Source organism: Bos mutus, chromosome 7, assembly GCF_027580195.1.
Source record: "Bos mutus isolate GX-2022 chromosome 7, NWIPB_WYAK_1.1, whole genome shotgun sequence".
NCBI classification, from domain to species: Eukaryota; Metazoa; Chordata; class Mammalia; order Artiodactyla; family Bovidae; genus Bos; species Bos mutus.
The window spans coordinates 74,277,210-74,295,340 of NC_091623.1; the positions used below are offsets into that span (position 1 = coordinate 74,277,210).

Consider the following 18,131-nt stretch of genomic DNA (forward strand, 5'->3'; position numbering starts at 1 on the left):
CGCTTAAATAACATTTCATTTGAGGTGCCTTTTTTCATACAGATGTGTACATATTGCATGCATGTATGCTCATCACTTCAGTCATGTCCGACTCTGTGGAACCCAATGGACTGTAGCCCACCAGGCTCCTCTGTCTATGGGAGTCTCCAGGCAAGAATACTGGAGTGGGCTGTCATGCCCTCCTGCAGGGGATCTTCCCAACCTAGGGATTGAACTCTGGTCTCCTATGTCTTCTGCATAGCAGGTAGATTCTGAGCCACTGGGGAAGCCCCATGTACATGTCACTTATTTATAAAAGATTTTAATTTTTAATCATATATGTTGCAAATTATAAATTCTTTTATTGAAATGTTGAAAGAGAAACAGCAGAGCATTAATACTATTTGATAGCATTACGTACATTGTTTTTTAACATTTTGTTACATAAACCAGATTGAGAAATCTGGATTTGTCTTTAGCAATCCAATTTGTGTACCAGGCTTGGCTCTCAGAAGTTGGTTTTCCCATTCTCTCATGCTGTTCTTCAGCCCTGACTACTGGCCTCAAAGACTAGAGCAAGAAACATGTTTTGGGTCTCCTGATATCAGGGCTGCTAAACCAGCTGAGGTAACACATATCACTTTTAGTGTTGGGGCAAAAACAAATGCAAATCAAACTGATCATCATCTTCCTTCAAACTGTCCCACCCTCTCAGCAGCACTTTGCTGGCTAAGTCATTTCCCAGATATTCTCTCTTTTCTCCCATTTCTGAACAGTACATGCCACCAAGCTATCAAGGCTTGATCTCCATTTCATTATGATTCATGAAATAGTCACTCTGTTCACACTCTGTAGCCAGCACTGGGCTTGGTGCTTGGAGCTTGGAAGGTAGACAGTTTGTGCACTGAGGAGTTTCCATTTCTTCTGAGGAACCAATTATTGCCATGTCTTTCCTGTTCTATCATTTCATGCCCAGACTACTGTAAGTGCCTCCCCAATGGCCTTTTCCCTCCAATCTTAATCATTCCAGGCTGCTAGCAGCCAGTTGCTGGGTAATGGCCCTAAACAGCCTTAAACTAACTCATTCCCCCACTGAAAATCTGCAGTAGAATCCTGTCATTCACTGCCTAACTTTCCAGATCCCTTAAATCTGACCTCACTTTACTGTTTCACTTTACTATAAGTAGTTCCTCCTCTCTGGGAAATTGCTTATATAGCTATTTCTAAGTTCCCACTGAATTATCAGGAGTAATAACGTTACAATGCTTTGTATCTGAAGAGTGCTCTATAACTGTGCTTATACATATTCCTGTTCATATATTTATTCAATCCAAGGATTTGACACCAGCCAAGTCATATCTATGACCAGTGACATATCTATAAACTACTTTTATTTCCAAAGTAAAATGGTGCCTCCAAATCTACAAAATAGAAATAATTTTTATATGCATTGATTTTGCACATGACATGCTTTACAGTGAGTAATCTGAGAAGTGTATAAAAAGATGACAAAGGCAATATTATACTGCAAGTGTACTTATTTTTTGGAGAGGTTATTTACTTTTTTTAATGCTTTTAAGAAATTCAAACACTACAGATTCAAAAAGCCCTTTCTAACCTGTGTCCTATCCCAGAGGTAACTGCTGTCCTTCCAGGCATTTCTGTTTTCTATGTTGATGCCTTTCCTCCCATTCTAAAAAGTTTCTGATAGCAAACAACAGCATTAAGAATCATTTCATTGATATAGTGGGCCCAATGGGGATTTCCTCTTGTATTCTGTTTATGTCTTGACTGCTACCAACAAGTATTTAAAGTGCCTTAAATATAAAAGGCATGTGCAAGGACTATTAAAAGATGGAAAAATTAAGAAAATGCCACATCAGAGAAAGAGAAGCCTACTCAAAGCATGGGCTAATGGTGGTTACCCTGGCTGAGGACAGTGTGAGGTTTACCCTTAAGCTTCCTGATAGTCAAAGAAAAAGTGCAAAACATAGAGTTGCCGTTATATTTTCATTGTTTGGCAGAAAGATGCCATCACCCTAGTTCATCAGGAGTCTTTTCCAGAATGGCCATGCTGCTGTTGCTGCTACTAAGTCGCTTCAGTTGTGTCCGACTCTGTACGACCCCATAGATGGCAGCCCACCAGGCTCCTCCGTCCCTGGGATTCTCCAGGCAAGAACACTGGAGTGGGCTACCATTTCCTTCTCCAATGCATGTAAGAATGGCCATAAATGTATCTAAATATTTGTAGGCCTCCAAAATGTGGTAATAGTTTAGAAAGCAGTATCTTAAATGAGGCCCCCTTAATTTAAGGGATGGAATCTGTCTCAACAACAAGAAGGCATCAAGGGTCTCTTTAAAGGAAGAAGAAACTGAAAATGAGCGACTGAGTCCTCCTGGGACTCCGTCTCCTGTCTATCTGTACTCACCACCTGGGTAATCTGACCCAATCTCCTGGCTTTAAATACCTCCTGGGAACTGAAAATAGATTTATATAGCTTCAATGTCCCCCCAGCTATAGAGTCCTATGTCCCACTGCCTACTTACTAGCCTCATCTGAAAGTCTACAGGAATGTCCCCTCTCTGGGAATCTGCCCTCCTCCAGTCTTTTCTCTCTCACTCTATCCTCCCTCCTTTTCAACCCACATCAGCAAATAACCAAATCCTGCCATACCTACCTTCCAAATATATCCAGAATTTAACCTCCTTGTACCACCTCCATCCCTACCAACTGTCTGAATCAACCCCTTCTCTTTTACAGATTATTTCAATAACCTGACAGATCTCTCTGCTTCCACTTCTTTTTTTAATGAAAAATTATAAGTACAGACAATAAGAGTTCATAGGATAATAAACCCCAACATGCTCAACATCCTCCTCTACTTCCATTCTTACTCCTCCAGAACCTACTCCTCAGACAGCAAGCAGAATGATCAATTTAAACCTTAAATCAGGTCATGAAAGTAGGTTCTCATTAGAAATCTAGAAAAATAGTATACACGATCTTATTTGCAAAACAGAAATAGAGACACAGATGTAGACACCAAGTAGGTAAAGGTGGTGACATAGGAATTGGGGTGTTGGTATTGACATATATACACTATTAATACTATGTATAAAATGGGTAACTAATGAGAACCTACTATATAGCTCAGGGAACCTTACTGAGTGCTCTGTGGTGACCTAAATTGGCAGGAAATCAAACAGAGGGGCTATATGTACACCTACAGCTAACTCAGGGTGCTGTACAGTAGAAATTAACACAACATTGTAAAGCAACTATACTCCAATAAAAATTAATTTTTAAAAAAATCAGGGTAAAAGCCAGTCCTTCTGAACTAAATGGTCCTATATGATCTGACCTCCTGTCACCTCTCATCTCTCATTTTCATTCCCCTAGAAGACACTACGCCAACCTGGGATGCCCCCGAAGCTCACTTTGATATAATCCTGAGCACAGCGCCCAGGACATGGTAGGCAGTCACTAATACTGTTTTATTTCCCCCTTTACAAAAGACTTTAATTCTTGGTGTCATTTAATCCCCACCATAATCCTGGCAGTTTTTAGGGAAGGTGGCTACTAATATTCAGACAAGTCATGTAACTGGACAGCAGAGCCAGGATTCACAGCCTGACCTAACTTCAGAGACCATTCACTTTCCCACACTGAAGTTCACCTTCTGGCTATCAGGATCACACAGCAGCTAAAAACACAGGCTCTGGCATCTGACAAGAGGAACTTTAAAAACTCATCTTTACCAATTGTCATGTAACTACAGCACAGAAAAGAAATCGTGCCAATCTTACTTTAAAAGACTTCAATTCAAATTACGCCTAAGTGCTACTCCTCCAGTTCAAGAACAGAAAGCGTTTTGCCTTTCTTACTGTCAAAGAAGAGGTTCTGCTTGCTGGAACACTTCAATCTTCTTTGTGTTCAAGCCCTCAAGATAAAACTTACTACTCAGAGAACTTGATATGGCTCACCAACTGAGGAAACCTCAAACCTATTCCATTCCCAACATTGTCTTCAGATATGCACACACATTTCTTCAAAGATGTAATGTGTACAAAAACAAATGTCCCTTATTGCAATTATCAGCCAAAGGCTTAGCAGTTCTTACACTCAGATTTAAATCTCCCATAATGCTTGATATTACAGAACATAAAACATAGCAATCATATTAACGGGAAGCTTGAGAATATCTTAAATGATACCCTTAACTTTGGGCTTGGCCAGGTGACTTCCTTTGGCCAGTGAAATGTGAGTAGAAGTGCCATGACACTTCTAAACAGAAGCTTTAAGCACCACCATGGGGAACAGCTATGATGAGAGTCACTCCTTCAGCTGGGATCCTGAAATTAGTAAGACACACAGAGCAGAGAGACAACTGACCAGAATGTGAACCATCAGGTAACTGTGAAACTATCCTTTATTATGATAAACCAATGAGATTTGTTTGTTAACTCAGCATAACCAAGAGAAAGCTCTCTCACATGAGAAACAAGCTACTCCATGTCTTAAGGTTTTACTTCTTACTGGACTCTGAGCTAACCTTAAGATTAACTGATCAGTAATTTTACCACAAACAAGCTCCTGCTGTTGCTGCTGCTAAGTCGCTTCAGTCGTGTCTGACTCTGTGCAACCCCATAGATGGAAGCCCACCAGGCTCCCCCGTCCCTGGGATTCTCCAGGCAAGAACACTGGAGTGGGTTGCCATTTCCTTCTCCAATGCAGGAAAGTGAAAAGTGAAAGTGAAGTCACTCAGTCGTGTCCGACTCTTAGCGACCCCATGGACTACAGCCCACCAGGCTCCTCCGTCCATGGGATTTTCCAGGCAAGAGTACTGGAGTGGGGTGCCATCGCCTTCTCCGACCACAAACAAGTGACTCTGTCATAAATCCTACATGTGCTTACTCCTGTTGCCTATTTTTTGCTTCCTCAGGTAAAAATATGCTGAGCAGAACAAAATTAACTCAGGAGAAATGGCAGTGCACATAAAACGATCTGGAAGCAGGGCATCTATGTTTTAAAAACTTAAAGCACAGGGTAGTGGTGATTAGAAGAACGAAAACCACTGGTAGCCTAAAGAATTCACAGCCAGGTCGCAGGCTAACAAGTGGTAGAAAAGTTCTGCACTTTCACATAAACTAAACTATATCTGGTTCTCCAGCCAAGTTTGGTAAATAATTTTCCAAAAACACGAACTTTCAACCTCTTTGGACTTCAACAAGCATCTGCTGCAATACCATCCCTGGGTCAATGACAAGAGACACACCATCCCTGTTTATCATTTCCTTAGAACTGAAAAAGTCCAACCTGAGTTCAACAAATTCAAAAGTAAGAGATATAGGAATTCTGATCCCCACAAACACATATTTCTGCAAAAGGTTTTACAAAACAAATTTATAAACTAAGATTATAACTCAGCCACAACCAAAAAAGTAGAAATTTACTCAACCAATCTCAAAGGCACACCAACCACTCCCTACCCCACCCCCTCCCCCAAAAAAGGGCTACAACAATAAAAGAACCAATGAATAAAGTCCTTTCTTTACAAAAGGCAATATTCTAGGTCCTTTAGGAGATACAAAAGATAAAAAGAGACCCTAGCATTTATGGAACTGAGTTCAAAGATGTAAATAAAAAGTTATGAGTAAAAATATTAATAAATTAATAGCAATATTTTTTTAAAGAAAAAAACAGACCCTGACACCACGACACATTCTTGGGACAATCTGGCAAAAAAAAAAAAAAAAAAGGTCTGAACTATACACCCCTGCCAAAATATCACAATGCCAAAATGTGTTGACATTGTGTTCTTTTTTTTTTTTTTTTTAAACTTTACATAATTGTATTAGTTTTGCCAAATCTTCTTCTTGTTCTTCTTCTGCCAGAAGCAGACTGGATTAACACACTGTGGTTATGACCTTAAACAACATCCAAGGTCTCTGCGTACCTTCCATAAAGATAAGCCACACATCCACACTGAGGGAGAAAACTGGTTTAGAAAACCTGGCTGCTGGTTAAGTCTGTTACACATGTCTTCATAAACAAATTGCAGAAATCTCTCTCTCTGTATTCCCTAGAAAGATGTAGGAAAACTGTGATTGGGAGGCTAAAGCCCAGGAAAGATATTAATATTGGGGCATACAACTGCCCTACATACCTACTTGGCAGTGAAGGTCCATTTTGTTACTCCCCACAAAGACGTGGCTGTAGACAAACCCACTCCTATGTCTACACCAATTGCCAAGCACACCAGGCAAACCACTGAGATTACTAAAATCTCCCACATTTAGTGTGTTCTCAAATACCCCATCCTCTAACTGAATCCCCACAGTAAAACTCATGTAAATGCCCCTTCAATTAAAAATTTTAAACTGTTATAAAAGCTCCCATTTGAATAATTTTGATGAAAGAAATTAAAAACAAACAAAAAAACATACTTTGGATTTCCTGATTTCAAACTTCCAGTTAAGAAAATGCATTTACTTCTTCCCTTACCAATATATTTACACTTACAGGGATTCAACTTCTACCAGTCTACTACAAGAAAAAATTACAGCCCACAATATACCAAATTCAAGAATTTTATAATGAACGCCTGCTTATCTTTCTCAATTCTACTGAGTTGTAAATTCTAGTTTACTTTAAAAAGTTACAAAAAATAAATAAATAAAAAGTATGTTACAAAATCAGCCTCAATGGGGAAAAGATTTTGCTGGCAGAAGAAAAAAAAATTGGTGATAAAATTTGACCTTGACAAATTATTTGATGTAAATACAAAGCTGTCTGTCTTGTGAAGACTGTATTTTAGTTCCTAGGTACTAAATGAAAAGAAAAATTTATCAACTTACCAACAACTGATGCACCTCTTTCTGCAAAAGCCAGGGCATAGGCTCGGCCCAATCCTATTGAAGAAAAAGAAAAAAAAAAATCATAAAGTTGAGCAAATGTTAGAATAATTTTTTTGATCTACTCAATCCAATCCCTATTGAAAAGTAACTGATGTGCATTAATTACAAGAGGAGGCTTCACTGGTACTCTCAGCCTCTACTACTTTTAGGAGTTGGAAAACTTAAAACTGTATTTTACACCCATTTCCCTACCATTTCCTACATTCTACCGAGCTTCTAGGATGCTAGATGTGATCTGTGTTCCACCGTTAAATGCGTGTGCATGAAAACGCAGAAGAAATGAAATTTGGAAGGAGGAAATGAGGCAGAAGTCACTGTACTGTGACAATTGACCAGTGCTGCTGGTTAGGAAGCCAATTTCTTGAAGCTTCCTAGGTATTAAGTGGATATACTGGCAGCTTCTAGATCAAGCTCCCTAATCTCTGGATGGCAACTTCCATTCTCTAGGTTCCTAGAGCCAGTGACTATTTGGGTGGTGGCAGTTCCAAGGGCAGCCTCAGAGATCCTGGCTCCACTAATGGACCAGTTTTACAAAAGCCAACGGCTCCTACTGAGTCCTTTCCTGTTTCAAGTATCTAACAGTTTCTACATTCTGCTCTGATCCTTGACTACGTAATCACCAGGAACACACACAAAATACTTAATTCAGATTCAAAGCTATAGGGTATAAATTTATACATCCAAAAATGGATATATGCCTATGTAAACCTTATAGGCGGAGAATATCTTAGGAAGACTATAAGAGAGTGGGAATTAGTGGTTCACCTCTGAGTAACAGAATTGTGTGATTAGCAACTAGGAGTGGAAAGCTTACTTCTGTATTTTTTCAATCATTTTAACATGTACACATTTTTAAAACTGAACTGATAAACTTACTGGTAGTTTATCTTGCCTTGAGAACCCCATGAACAGTATGAAAAGGCAAAAAGATAGGACACTGAAAGATGAACTCCCCAGGTTGGTAGGTGCCCAATATGCTACTGGAGATCAGTGGAGAAAGAATGAAGGGATGGAACCAAAGCAAAAGTAACACCCAGTTGTGGATGTGACTGGCGATAGAAGCAAGGTTTGATGCTATAAAGAGCAATATTGCATAGGAACCTGGAATGTTAGGTCCACGAATCAAAGCAAATTGGAAGTGGTCAAACAGGAGATGACAAGAGTGAACGTCGACATTCTAGGAATCAGCGAACTAAAATGGACTGGAATGGGTGAATTTAACTCAGATGACCATTATATCTACCACTGTGGGCAGGAATCCCTTAGAAGAAATGGAGTAGCCATCATGGTCAACAAAAGAGTCTGAAATGCAGTACTTGGATGCAATCTCAGAAACGACAGAATGATCTCTGTTCGTTTCCAAGGCAAACCATTCAATATCACAGTAATCCAAGTCTATGCCCCAACCAGTAACACTGAAGAAGCTGAAGTTGAATGGTTCTATGAAGACCTACAAGACCTTTTAGAACTAACACCCAAAAAAGATGTCCTTTTCATTATAGGAGACTGGAATGCAATAGTAGGAAATCAAGAAACACCTGGAGTAACAGGCAAATTTGGCCTTGGAATACAGAATTAAGCAGGACAAAGACTAATAGAGTTTTGCCAAGAGAACACACTGGTCATAGCAAATACCCTCTTCCAACAAACCAGAGAAGACTCTACACGTGGACATCACCAGATGGCCAACACTGAAATCAGATTGATTATATTCTTTGCAGCCAAAGATGGAGAAGCTCTATACAGTCAGCAAAAACAAGACCAGGAGCTAACTGCGGCTCAGATCATGAACTCCTCATTGCCAAATTCAGACTTAAATTGAAGAAAGTGGAGAAAACCACTAGACCATTCAGGTATGACCTAAATCAAATCCCTTACGATTATACAGTGGAAGTGAGAAATAGATTTAAGGGACTAGATCTGATAGATAGAGTGCCTGATGAACTATGGATGGAGGTTCGAGACATTGTACAGGAGACATGGATCAAGACCATCTCCAAGAAAAAGAAATGCAAAAAGGCAAAATGGCTGTCTGAGGAGGCTTAACAAATAGCTGTGAAGAGAAGAGAAGCAAAAAGCAAAGGAGAAAAGGAAAGATATAAGTACCTGAATGCAGAGTCCAAAGAATAGCAAGGAGAGGTAAGAAAGCCTTCCTCAGTGATCAATGCAAAGAAATAGAAGAAAACAACAGAATGGGAAAGACTAGAGATCTCTTCAAGAAAATTAAGAGATACCAAGGGAACATTTCATGCAAAGATGGGGTTAATAAAGGACAGAAATGGTATGGACCTAACAGAAGCAGAAGATATTAAGATGTGCCAAGAATACACAGAACTGTACAAAAAGATCTTCACAACCCAGATAACCACGATGGTGTGATGACTCACCTAGAGCCAGACATCCTGGAATGCGAAGTCAAACAGGCCTTAGGAAGCATCACTACGAACAAAGCTAGTGGAGTGATGGAATTTCAGTTGAGCTATTCAAATCGTAAAAGATGATGCTGTGAAAGTGCTGTACTCAATATGTCAGCAAATTTAGAAAACTCAGCAGTGGCCACAGGACTGGAAAAGGTCAGTTAAGTCCAATCCCAAAGAAAGGCCATGCCAAAGAATGCTCAAACTACCACACAATTGCACTCATCTCACACGCTAGCAAAGCAATGCTTGAAATTCTCCAAGCCAGGCTTCAGCAATATGTGAACCATTAATCTCCAGATGTTCAATCTGGATTTAGAAAAGGCAGAGGAACCAGAGATCAAATTGCCAACATCCACTGGAGCATCAAAAAAACAAGAGAGTTCCGAAAAAACAAAATAGTTCCATCTATTTCTGCTTTATTGACTATGCCAAAGCCTTTGACTATGTGGATCACAATAAACTGGAAAATTCTGAAAGAGATAGGAATACCAGACTACCTGACCTGCCTCTTGAGAAACCTGTATGCAGGTCAGGAAGCAACATTTAGAACTGGACATGGAACAACAGATTGGTTCCAAATAGGAAAAGGAGTACATCAAGGCTATATATTGTCACCCTACTTATTTAATTTATTTGCAGAGTACATCATGAGAAACACTGGGCTGGAAGAAGCACAAGCTGCAATCAAGATTGCCAGGAGAAATATCAGTAACCTGAGATATGCAGATGACACTACCCTTACAGCAGAAAGTGAAGAAGAACTAAAGAGCCTCTTGATGAAAGTGAAAGAGGAGAGTGAAAAGTTGGCTTAAAGCTCAACATTCGGAAAACTAAGATCATGGCATCCGGTCCCATCACTTCAAGGCAAATAGATGGGGAAACAGTGTCAGACTTTATTTTTGGGGGCTCCAAAATCACTGCAGATGGTGATTGCAGCCATGAAATTAAAAGACACTTACTCCTTGGAAGGAAAGTTATGACCAACCTAGACAACATATTAAAAATCAGACAACATATTAAAAACCTTTGTCAACAAAGGTCTGCTTAGTCAAGGCTATGGTTTTTCCAGTAGTCATGTATGGATGTGAGAGTTGGACTATAAAGAAAGCTGAAAGCAGAAGAATTGATGCTTTTGAACTGTGGTGTTGGCAAAGACTCCTGAGAGTCCCTTGGACAGCAAGGAGATCCAACCAGTCCAACCTAAGGAGATCAGTCCTGGGTGTTCATTGGAAGAACTGATGTTGAAGCTGAAACTCCAGTATTTTGGCCACCTGATGCGAAGAGCTGACTCATTTGAAAAGACCCTGATTCTAGGAAAGATTGAGGGCAGGAGAAGAGGACAGCAGAGCATGAGATAGTTGGATGGCATCACCGACTCAATGGACATGATTTTGGGTAAACTCTGGGAGTTGGTGATGGACAGGAAGGCCTGTCGTGCTGCAGTTAATGGGGTCGCAAAGAGTCAGACACAACTGAGCAACTGAACTGAACTGAACTGAATTTAAATTAATTCATAAATAAGTAAACAAATAACAAAAGGAGACAGCTAAATTATCAAGCTCTTCCATAAAGAACCAAAATTATAAATTTTTCCAAAACTAAACGATCACCAAATAATTTACTTTAAAATTTAATCTACTCTAAATGGATGATCAAGAACCCAGCCAATACAGTAACTCAAGCCTCTTCATATTTTATCAGATCAAGGCCGAAGCACTAGATTTAAACATGAGGTTTTCAACGAAATCAGTACTCATGACCAGAATGCAAAAAATGGTAACAAAGTAGAAAATCATCAGATGAAAGGAATGGGACACATCTCTAGTAGAGATTGATCTCAGTTAATCAGAGTATTATCTCAAAACCAAGCTATACAATTCTCTGAAAAGGTATGTGAGTAATCTACTTTTACCATAATGGCCCAAGCAAACTGTACACAAATCTGTACATAAAGTTAACACTACCACTAGTCCATTAACAGATGCACTGGGTCCTCCCATGTTTGTGTATCCATGCTTATATAAACGTCATTTAAATACTTTATGTGTTAGTCTGTCTCCCCAAATAAACTAGAAGGTTCTTAAAGGATGAGATTTATATCATTCTTTTGCATTTCCCACAATGACCAGCACAACTGTAGAGTCAAAATGCACAAAAAGATTAAATTCAAGAGTCTCTATTTTCTCTTAATCTGCTTTCAAAGCCTGTCTTAACTTTCTCCTGCACCTAAGTTCACTGTCAACCATCCTCTCTTCCCTATTTCTCTTCTGACCGAACTTCTTTCACACTGTCAAAAATCAGTTGATTCTTTTCTCACAGTGCTTGTTCAGTGCTCTTCTCAGTGGGATTGACTGCCCTCTGCTTCAAGTTAACAGAGTCTCTGAGACTAACTTCTTGGACTATTTCACTTTCCAGGTTTACCCAAAGGAGGTCAAACAACTTCAAAGTCCCTCCTGACTTCAGAATTTCCAACTACTCACACACTTCTTACTATCTCCAGTCGACAGCTTGCTATTTTATAACCATTTCAGATTCACAATGGCCAGACTCCCTCTTCCACTGCCCAATTCCATCACTCTCACATTTCCATCCCCAGCAACCGCTACTACCATCTGTTAATAAATACAACTTCCTGTTACACCACCCATCATGGCAAAATTGTTTACCGGCTAGACAATTCTGACAGAGAAGGCAATGGCATCCCACTCCAGTACTCTTGCCTGGAAAATCTCATGGATTGAGGAGCCTGGTAGGCTGCAGTCCATGGGGTCGCTAAGAGTCGGACATGACTGAGCGACTTCACTTTCACTTTTCACGCATTGGAGAAGGAAATGGCAACCCACTCCAGTGTTCTTGCCTGGAGAATCCCAGGGATGGGGGAGCATGGTGGGCTGCCTGCCGTCTATTGGGTCGCACAGAGTCGGACATGACTGAAGCAACTTAGCAGCAGCAGTAAGCAGACAATTCTGAAACTTATTCCAAGTGGCCCAATAAACTCTTCAATATTCCAAGCTAAACAACAGCACCTGAATAGTGCCAAGATATTTCTTTTCATTTCAGAATATGAGTGAGTTGGAGTCAGACTCATTCCCAGACACAGGCCTGGCAAGCATTCACAGCCACCCTCCTGGGATGTTCAGCAGTTACGCAGTTCTACAGATACATATCCTTAAAGGAGAATGCCAAGGCCTCAAGGGCAACAGTCTGTGTTATGGGACTGCAATTAGATCTCAGTCTTTCTTTTCTAATGATGACCCAATGTAAGTCTCAACTTTCCCACATGTATCTGCTCCAGATGAGTATTCAAATTTAATGGCTAGTAACTGTAGCATAATCCAGGTTCTTTAAAATATGGATCAGTTTATAAACAAGAGGCGCTAAATCCAGAATTGTCTAATAACAACTCATTAGTTCAGTTCAGTCACTCAGTCATGTCTGACTCTTTGAAACCCATGGACTCAGCACACCAGGCTTCCCTGTCCATCACCAACTCCGGGAGCTTGCTCAGACTCACATCCACTGAGTCCGTGATTTCTCCACTCTTCTCCAGTAGTATATTGGACACCTATCAACCTGGGGAGTTCATCTTTCAGTGTCATATCTTTTTGCCTTTTCATACTATTCAAAGAGTTCTCAAGGCAAGAATACTGAAGTAGTTTGCCATTCCCTTCTCCAGTGGACCATGTTTCATCAAAATTCTCCACCATGACCCGTTCGTCTTGGCTCACAGTTTCACTGAGTTAGACAAGGCTGTGGTCCATGTGAACAACTCATTAATACTTCACAAAATCAATTTAGTGAGTTTTAATCTGCATTTACTTAATGAAACAGAATAGAAAAGTTCAAAGTGCACTGAATGTACTATGTTTCAAATACAGATTGTGTGTGTGTGTGTGTGTGTGTGTGTGTGTGTGTGTATACTGGGTATTGGCACATAACTGTTATTTCATACTGTGAATCACTCACTGTCAAAAAATGGCTTAAAACATGAGTGCATTACTTATTTTCAGCAAAAACTAAGTGTAAACAAAATGTTTTTCCCAAAACATATGATCATTTCAGAATGAAAATAGCTACAGATATAAAACATTTGACCACTAATTAATACTAAAGACATTTTCTAAAAGGAAGCATGAGAATCCATTTTATATATGAAAATATGTATGATTTAACCCTGGTGGCTCAGAGCATAAAGAGTCTGCCTGCTATGCAGGAGACCCAGCTTTAATCCCTGAGTGGGGAAGATCCCCTGGAGAAGGAAATGGAAACCCACTCCAGTATTCTTGCCTGGGAAATTCCATGGACAGAGTAGCATGGCAAGCCCCAGTTCATGGGGTCGCAAAGAGTTGGACATGTCTGAGCGACTGACTTCACTTCAACTGTCAGAATGCCATTGTGACTTTTAATATATAATTTAAATTAATTCTGCATTAGGTCCATTTTTGGTATAAGGCTCTACCAGTAGGTAATCAAAGGCCCATAAGGTCAAGAATCTTACACTTCAGTTCACTTCAATTCAGTCACTCAGTCATGTCAGACTCTTTGAGACCCCATGAACTGCAGCACGACAGGCTTCCCTGTCCCTCACCAACTCCTGGAGTTTACTCAGACTCATGTCCATTGAGTCAGTGATGCCATCCAACCATCTCATCCTCTGTCGTCCCTTTCTCCTCCCACTTTCAATCTTTCCCAGCATCGGGGTCTTTTCCAATGAGTCAGTTCGCATCAGGTGGCCAAAGTACTGGAGTTTCAGCTTCACCATCAGTCCCTCCAAAGAACATTCAGGACTGATTTCCTTTTGGATTCACTGGCTGGATCTCCTTGCAGTCCAAGGGGCTCTCAAGAGTCTTCTCCAACACCACAGTTCAAAAGCATCAATCCTTCAGCACTCAGCTTTCTTTATAGTCCAATTCTCACATCCATACATGACTACTGGAAAAACCATAGCTTTGACTGGACGGACCTTTGCACTTGGAATAATGTAAAATCTCACTGCAAAGCATCCATGTAGGTATGAGTAGTTTGTCTTAATTTCTGTCCTTTAAAAATAAGAGTTATTTCACATAACAAATTTCCACTTTGCTTCTGGTCGGGCCCACTTCAGAAAGACCTCTGCTCTCCAGTTCCTAATGCCCCACACCACACTCACTTTACTCCTCTATCGCCTGCCTGAGTCCAGCAGTCACTTGAGTTTACAACTCCATGCCAAGACTCCAGTGGACTTGACAGTACTGTGCTTGGCTTGATAAGCAAAAGGAGAACTCTTACCAGATGCGCTTTTCAAAAGGAAGGCCCTCTCAAGAGCTTAAAAATCATCCGACAGAGGAAAAGACAACTGACTTTTCAAAGGCAAGGGGCTGACATCTCTACTACTGGGGGCAAGGGGTGGGGAGTGATTCCAATCACCAGATGGCTTTTCTGCCATGTTTAAAAGACTTGACAGAGGCCTAGAGACTCTATTGACAGGAAGAGTTACAATTGATACGCACAGATGAGCGCTGGAATGAACTTTCTCCTAGTTTTGGAACCCGCAGCCCAGCCCGGCCTCTGTCTTCTCAAGATCCAAAGCCTTGAGGGACGGGGCGGGGCGCGGGGGCGGTGGGGGGGGGGGGGGCGGTGCGGGGGTGCGGCAGGGCGGCGCGGGAGGGGGTGTGGAGGTGAGGAGAGTTGCACCAGGAGTTTCTGGGTCCCCACTCAAGGCTGGCCAGCCCCACCTCTCCACCCTCAGGAGATTCGGCGACCGGAGAATAGTCATTGTCCGTCCTCCCACTCCCACCCTCACCAAGTCCAATCACTTGCTCCCCAAGCCGCCTAGTCACCGCGGCCCGCAGCTCAGATGCTCGGACCGCAGCTACAGCTGCGTGCGTAACCCCGACCAAAGCGGGTAAAAAAAAAAAAGTGGGGGCCGGGGGGTTCCCAGCAGGACAGTGAGCTGGACACCCGCCCTCCAGCCTTCACGTACTCACCTCCCCCCGCGCCGGTAACCAGTACCACCCTCCCGTTGAACCTCAACGTCGAGGCCATAAGTCTAGTCTGCAGCGGCACACACACACACCAGCAGAAGTAGTGCCGAGTGGAGTTCAGACTCCGAGGCAGCTAAAACGGAGGGAGTGGCAGGTTCAGGCTGGTAGCGAGCGACCTGCCAGTTTCTGAGAAGGAGAGGGACGCGGTAGTTTTCCAAGCGCGGCTGCGCGGAGATCCCTTGGAACTCTGGGAAATGTAGTCCAACATTCCTCCAGTTGCGGCCCTGCTCAAGAGACTTGGCTCAAAAGGACCAGTTCTGCCGCAGGAAGTAATGGGAGCTCTTAAGATGGCAACCCACTCCAGGACTCTTGCCTGGAAAATCCCATGGACGGAGGAGCCTGGTAGGCTGCAGTCCATGGGGTCACTAAGAGTCGGACACGACTGAGCGACTTCACTTTCACTTTTCACTTTCATGCATTGGAGAAGGAAATGGCAACCCACTCCAGTGTTCTTGCCTGGGCGGAGCCTGGTGGGCTGCCATCTATGCGGTCGCAGAGTCGGACACGACTGAAGCGACTTAGCAGCAGCAGCAGCAAACAATGCTTTCTAAATAGTTACTAAATAGCTTCAATATTATCCAATTATCAAGCATGAAATTTCATTTGGGGTATTTTCATGCACCTTAATATAGCTGAATTGAACACATGAATCATCACGTACTGTCTCATAAGCCAATATCTTAGGGAAAGAGGAATTTGAACCCTTTTAAATAATGGCTATGTTGGGTTTCTGGTTAAGGTGTCTCCATTTGTTCACTCTCAACACATTATCTCTGTCCGAAACATAGTGACAATAAATAAAATATAAAAAGAGAATTATAAAGCTAGGAGCAAACATTAGATAAAAATTTTTGTATTTTCAGAGAGAAACCCAAAGGAGAGAATGTGGCTATACCCACAGATCTGCCCTCACGACTCACTGGAATCCAAATGCAGAAACAGAAAAAGTATAGCTGGAAGGTAACTGTGGTAAGAGAAATCAGAGCTCGGCTCCGTGAGAAGTCATCAGGTAGCGTCCTTCTGTTTAATACTTTTTTTTTTTAGATAGCCATTCTGAAACTCTGCCTGGGGCTCAGAGTATATATATTATAGAAAGAAATTTCTCCTGTGAATTCCTTATGAGATCATAAGACATTCCTCATGAGATCATTTTACTTCTTCCTAAAATGTATCCTTTGGAAAAGAGCTTCCCAGATGAAGTATCACGAATGAGTTACAGATGTGCATGACATATTGATAACTTCAACCCTTACAGTTGCTGTGGGGAACAAAATAGCTCAAACCCCTTAGCTGATCTCTGGCCCATGACCATTCTTATCTAGAGTTGACCCTTGAACAACATGGGTTTGAACTGTACTAGTACACTTATGGGTGAATTTTTTATCAATAGTAAATAACAATAGTATTACAAGATCTGAGGTGTGGCACCACAGATATGAAGGACCAAGTATAAATTATATTTGGACTTTCAGCTACACAGAGGGTCAGTTCTCCTAAACCCGGTGTTGTTCAAGGGCCAACTGTACTTTAGTCAGCATACTGCAGAACTATTTCATACATTTGCTCTGACTTGAACATATTTGGGCATTAAAGTATCAGTACTTTTCTTTTTTTAATTTGGCTGCACTGGGTCTTAGTTGCAGCACCTAGGATCTTTGATCTTCATTGCAACATTCAGGATCTTTAGTTGTGGAATACAAACTCTTAGTTGTGGCATACGAACCGTTAGTTGCAGCATGCGGGATCCAGTTCCCCAACCAGGGGTTGAACCCAGTCCCCCTGCATTGACAGCAGAGTCTTAGCTGCTGGACCACCAGGGAAGTCCCCGGTACTTGCTACAAGAGGCTACATTAGCTTGCTAGAACTGCCATAACAAATACCACAGACTAATGGCTTAAAAAACAGAATTTACTTTCTCACAGTTGCAGCGGTGGGAAGTTTAAGGTCAAGGTGTCAATTGGTTGAGGATGAGATGGTTGGATGGCATCACCAACTAGATGGACATGAGTTTGAGCAAGCTCCGGGAGTTGGTGATGGACAGGGAAGCCCTGGCGTGCTGCAGTCCATGGGGTTGCAGAGAGTCGGACACGACTGAGCGACTGAACTGTCAATTGGTTTGGTTTCTTCTGAAGCCTTTCCTAATGGCTGCAGATGCCTGTCTTTTCATGGTGTCTTCATGTGGTCTTTTCTTGCAGCAGATACTTCTGGTGTCCCTTTGTATGTCCAAATTTCTTCTTCTCACACAGTCACCAGTGACATTGGATTAAGGCCCACTCTTAGAGCCTCATTTTAACTTCATCTTCATTTTCAAGGCTCTATTGATAGGAATAGAAAGGATAGTTATACAGGCAGCTGTAGAAGTCCCATTAAGGAACTATAGATAGAGAGGAAAACTTAGGAAACTTTGGGAGACCACTGTAAGTTAAGGATCTCTCAAGAAATCGATTGAAATGTTGTGGAGTGAAGCAGGCTTGCTTAACTATAAACCTGTAAATAAAAGCATGAGCTATGCCCCAGGCCATTAGGTGAAAGAAAAATTTCAACACACTTCTACTGATTTGAATAAGCATTATAATATTTGTGTGTTATTTTCTCAGTCATGTCCAAATCTTTGTTATTCCGTAGCCTTCTAGGCTCGTCTGTCCAGGAAATTCTCTAGGCAAAAATACTGGAGTGAGTTGCCATTCCCTTCTCCAGGGGATCTTCACTCACTTCTCCAGGGGATCTTCCCAATTCAGGGATTGAACCCTGGTCTTCTGCATTACAGGCAGATTCTTTACTGTCTGAGCCA

General features: G+C 41.5%; 1 protein-coding gene across 1 annotated transcript in view; it reads right to left on the reverse strand.

Moving 5' to 3' along the window:
- HSD17B4 (hydroxysteroid 17-beta dehydrogenase 4) overlaps positions 1-15,497 on the reverse strand; it is a 99,328-nt gene extending 83,831 nt beyond the window's left edge. The window contains exons 1-2 of the mRNA XM_005890853.3: positions 15,284-15,497; positions 6,838-6,891 (exon numbers count right to left, since the gene is read on the reverse strand). Coding sequence (XP_005890915.1) covers positions 6,838-6,891; positions 15,284-15,341 — 112 coding nt within the window. The 5' untranslated portion in view covers positions 15,342-15,497. The remainder of the gene's footprint in view (positions 1-6,837; positions 6,892-15,283) is intronic.
- Positions 15,498-18,131: the final 2,634 nt, after the last annotated feature.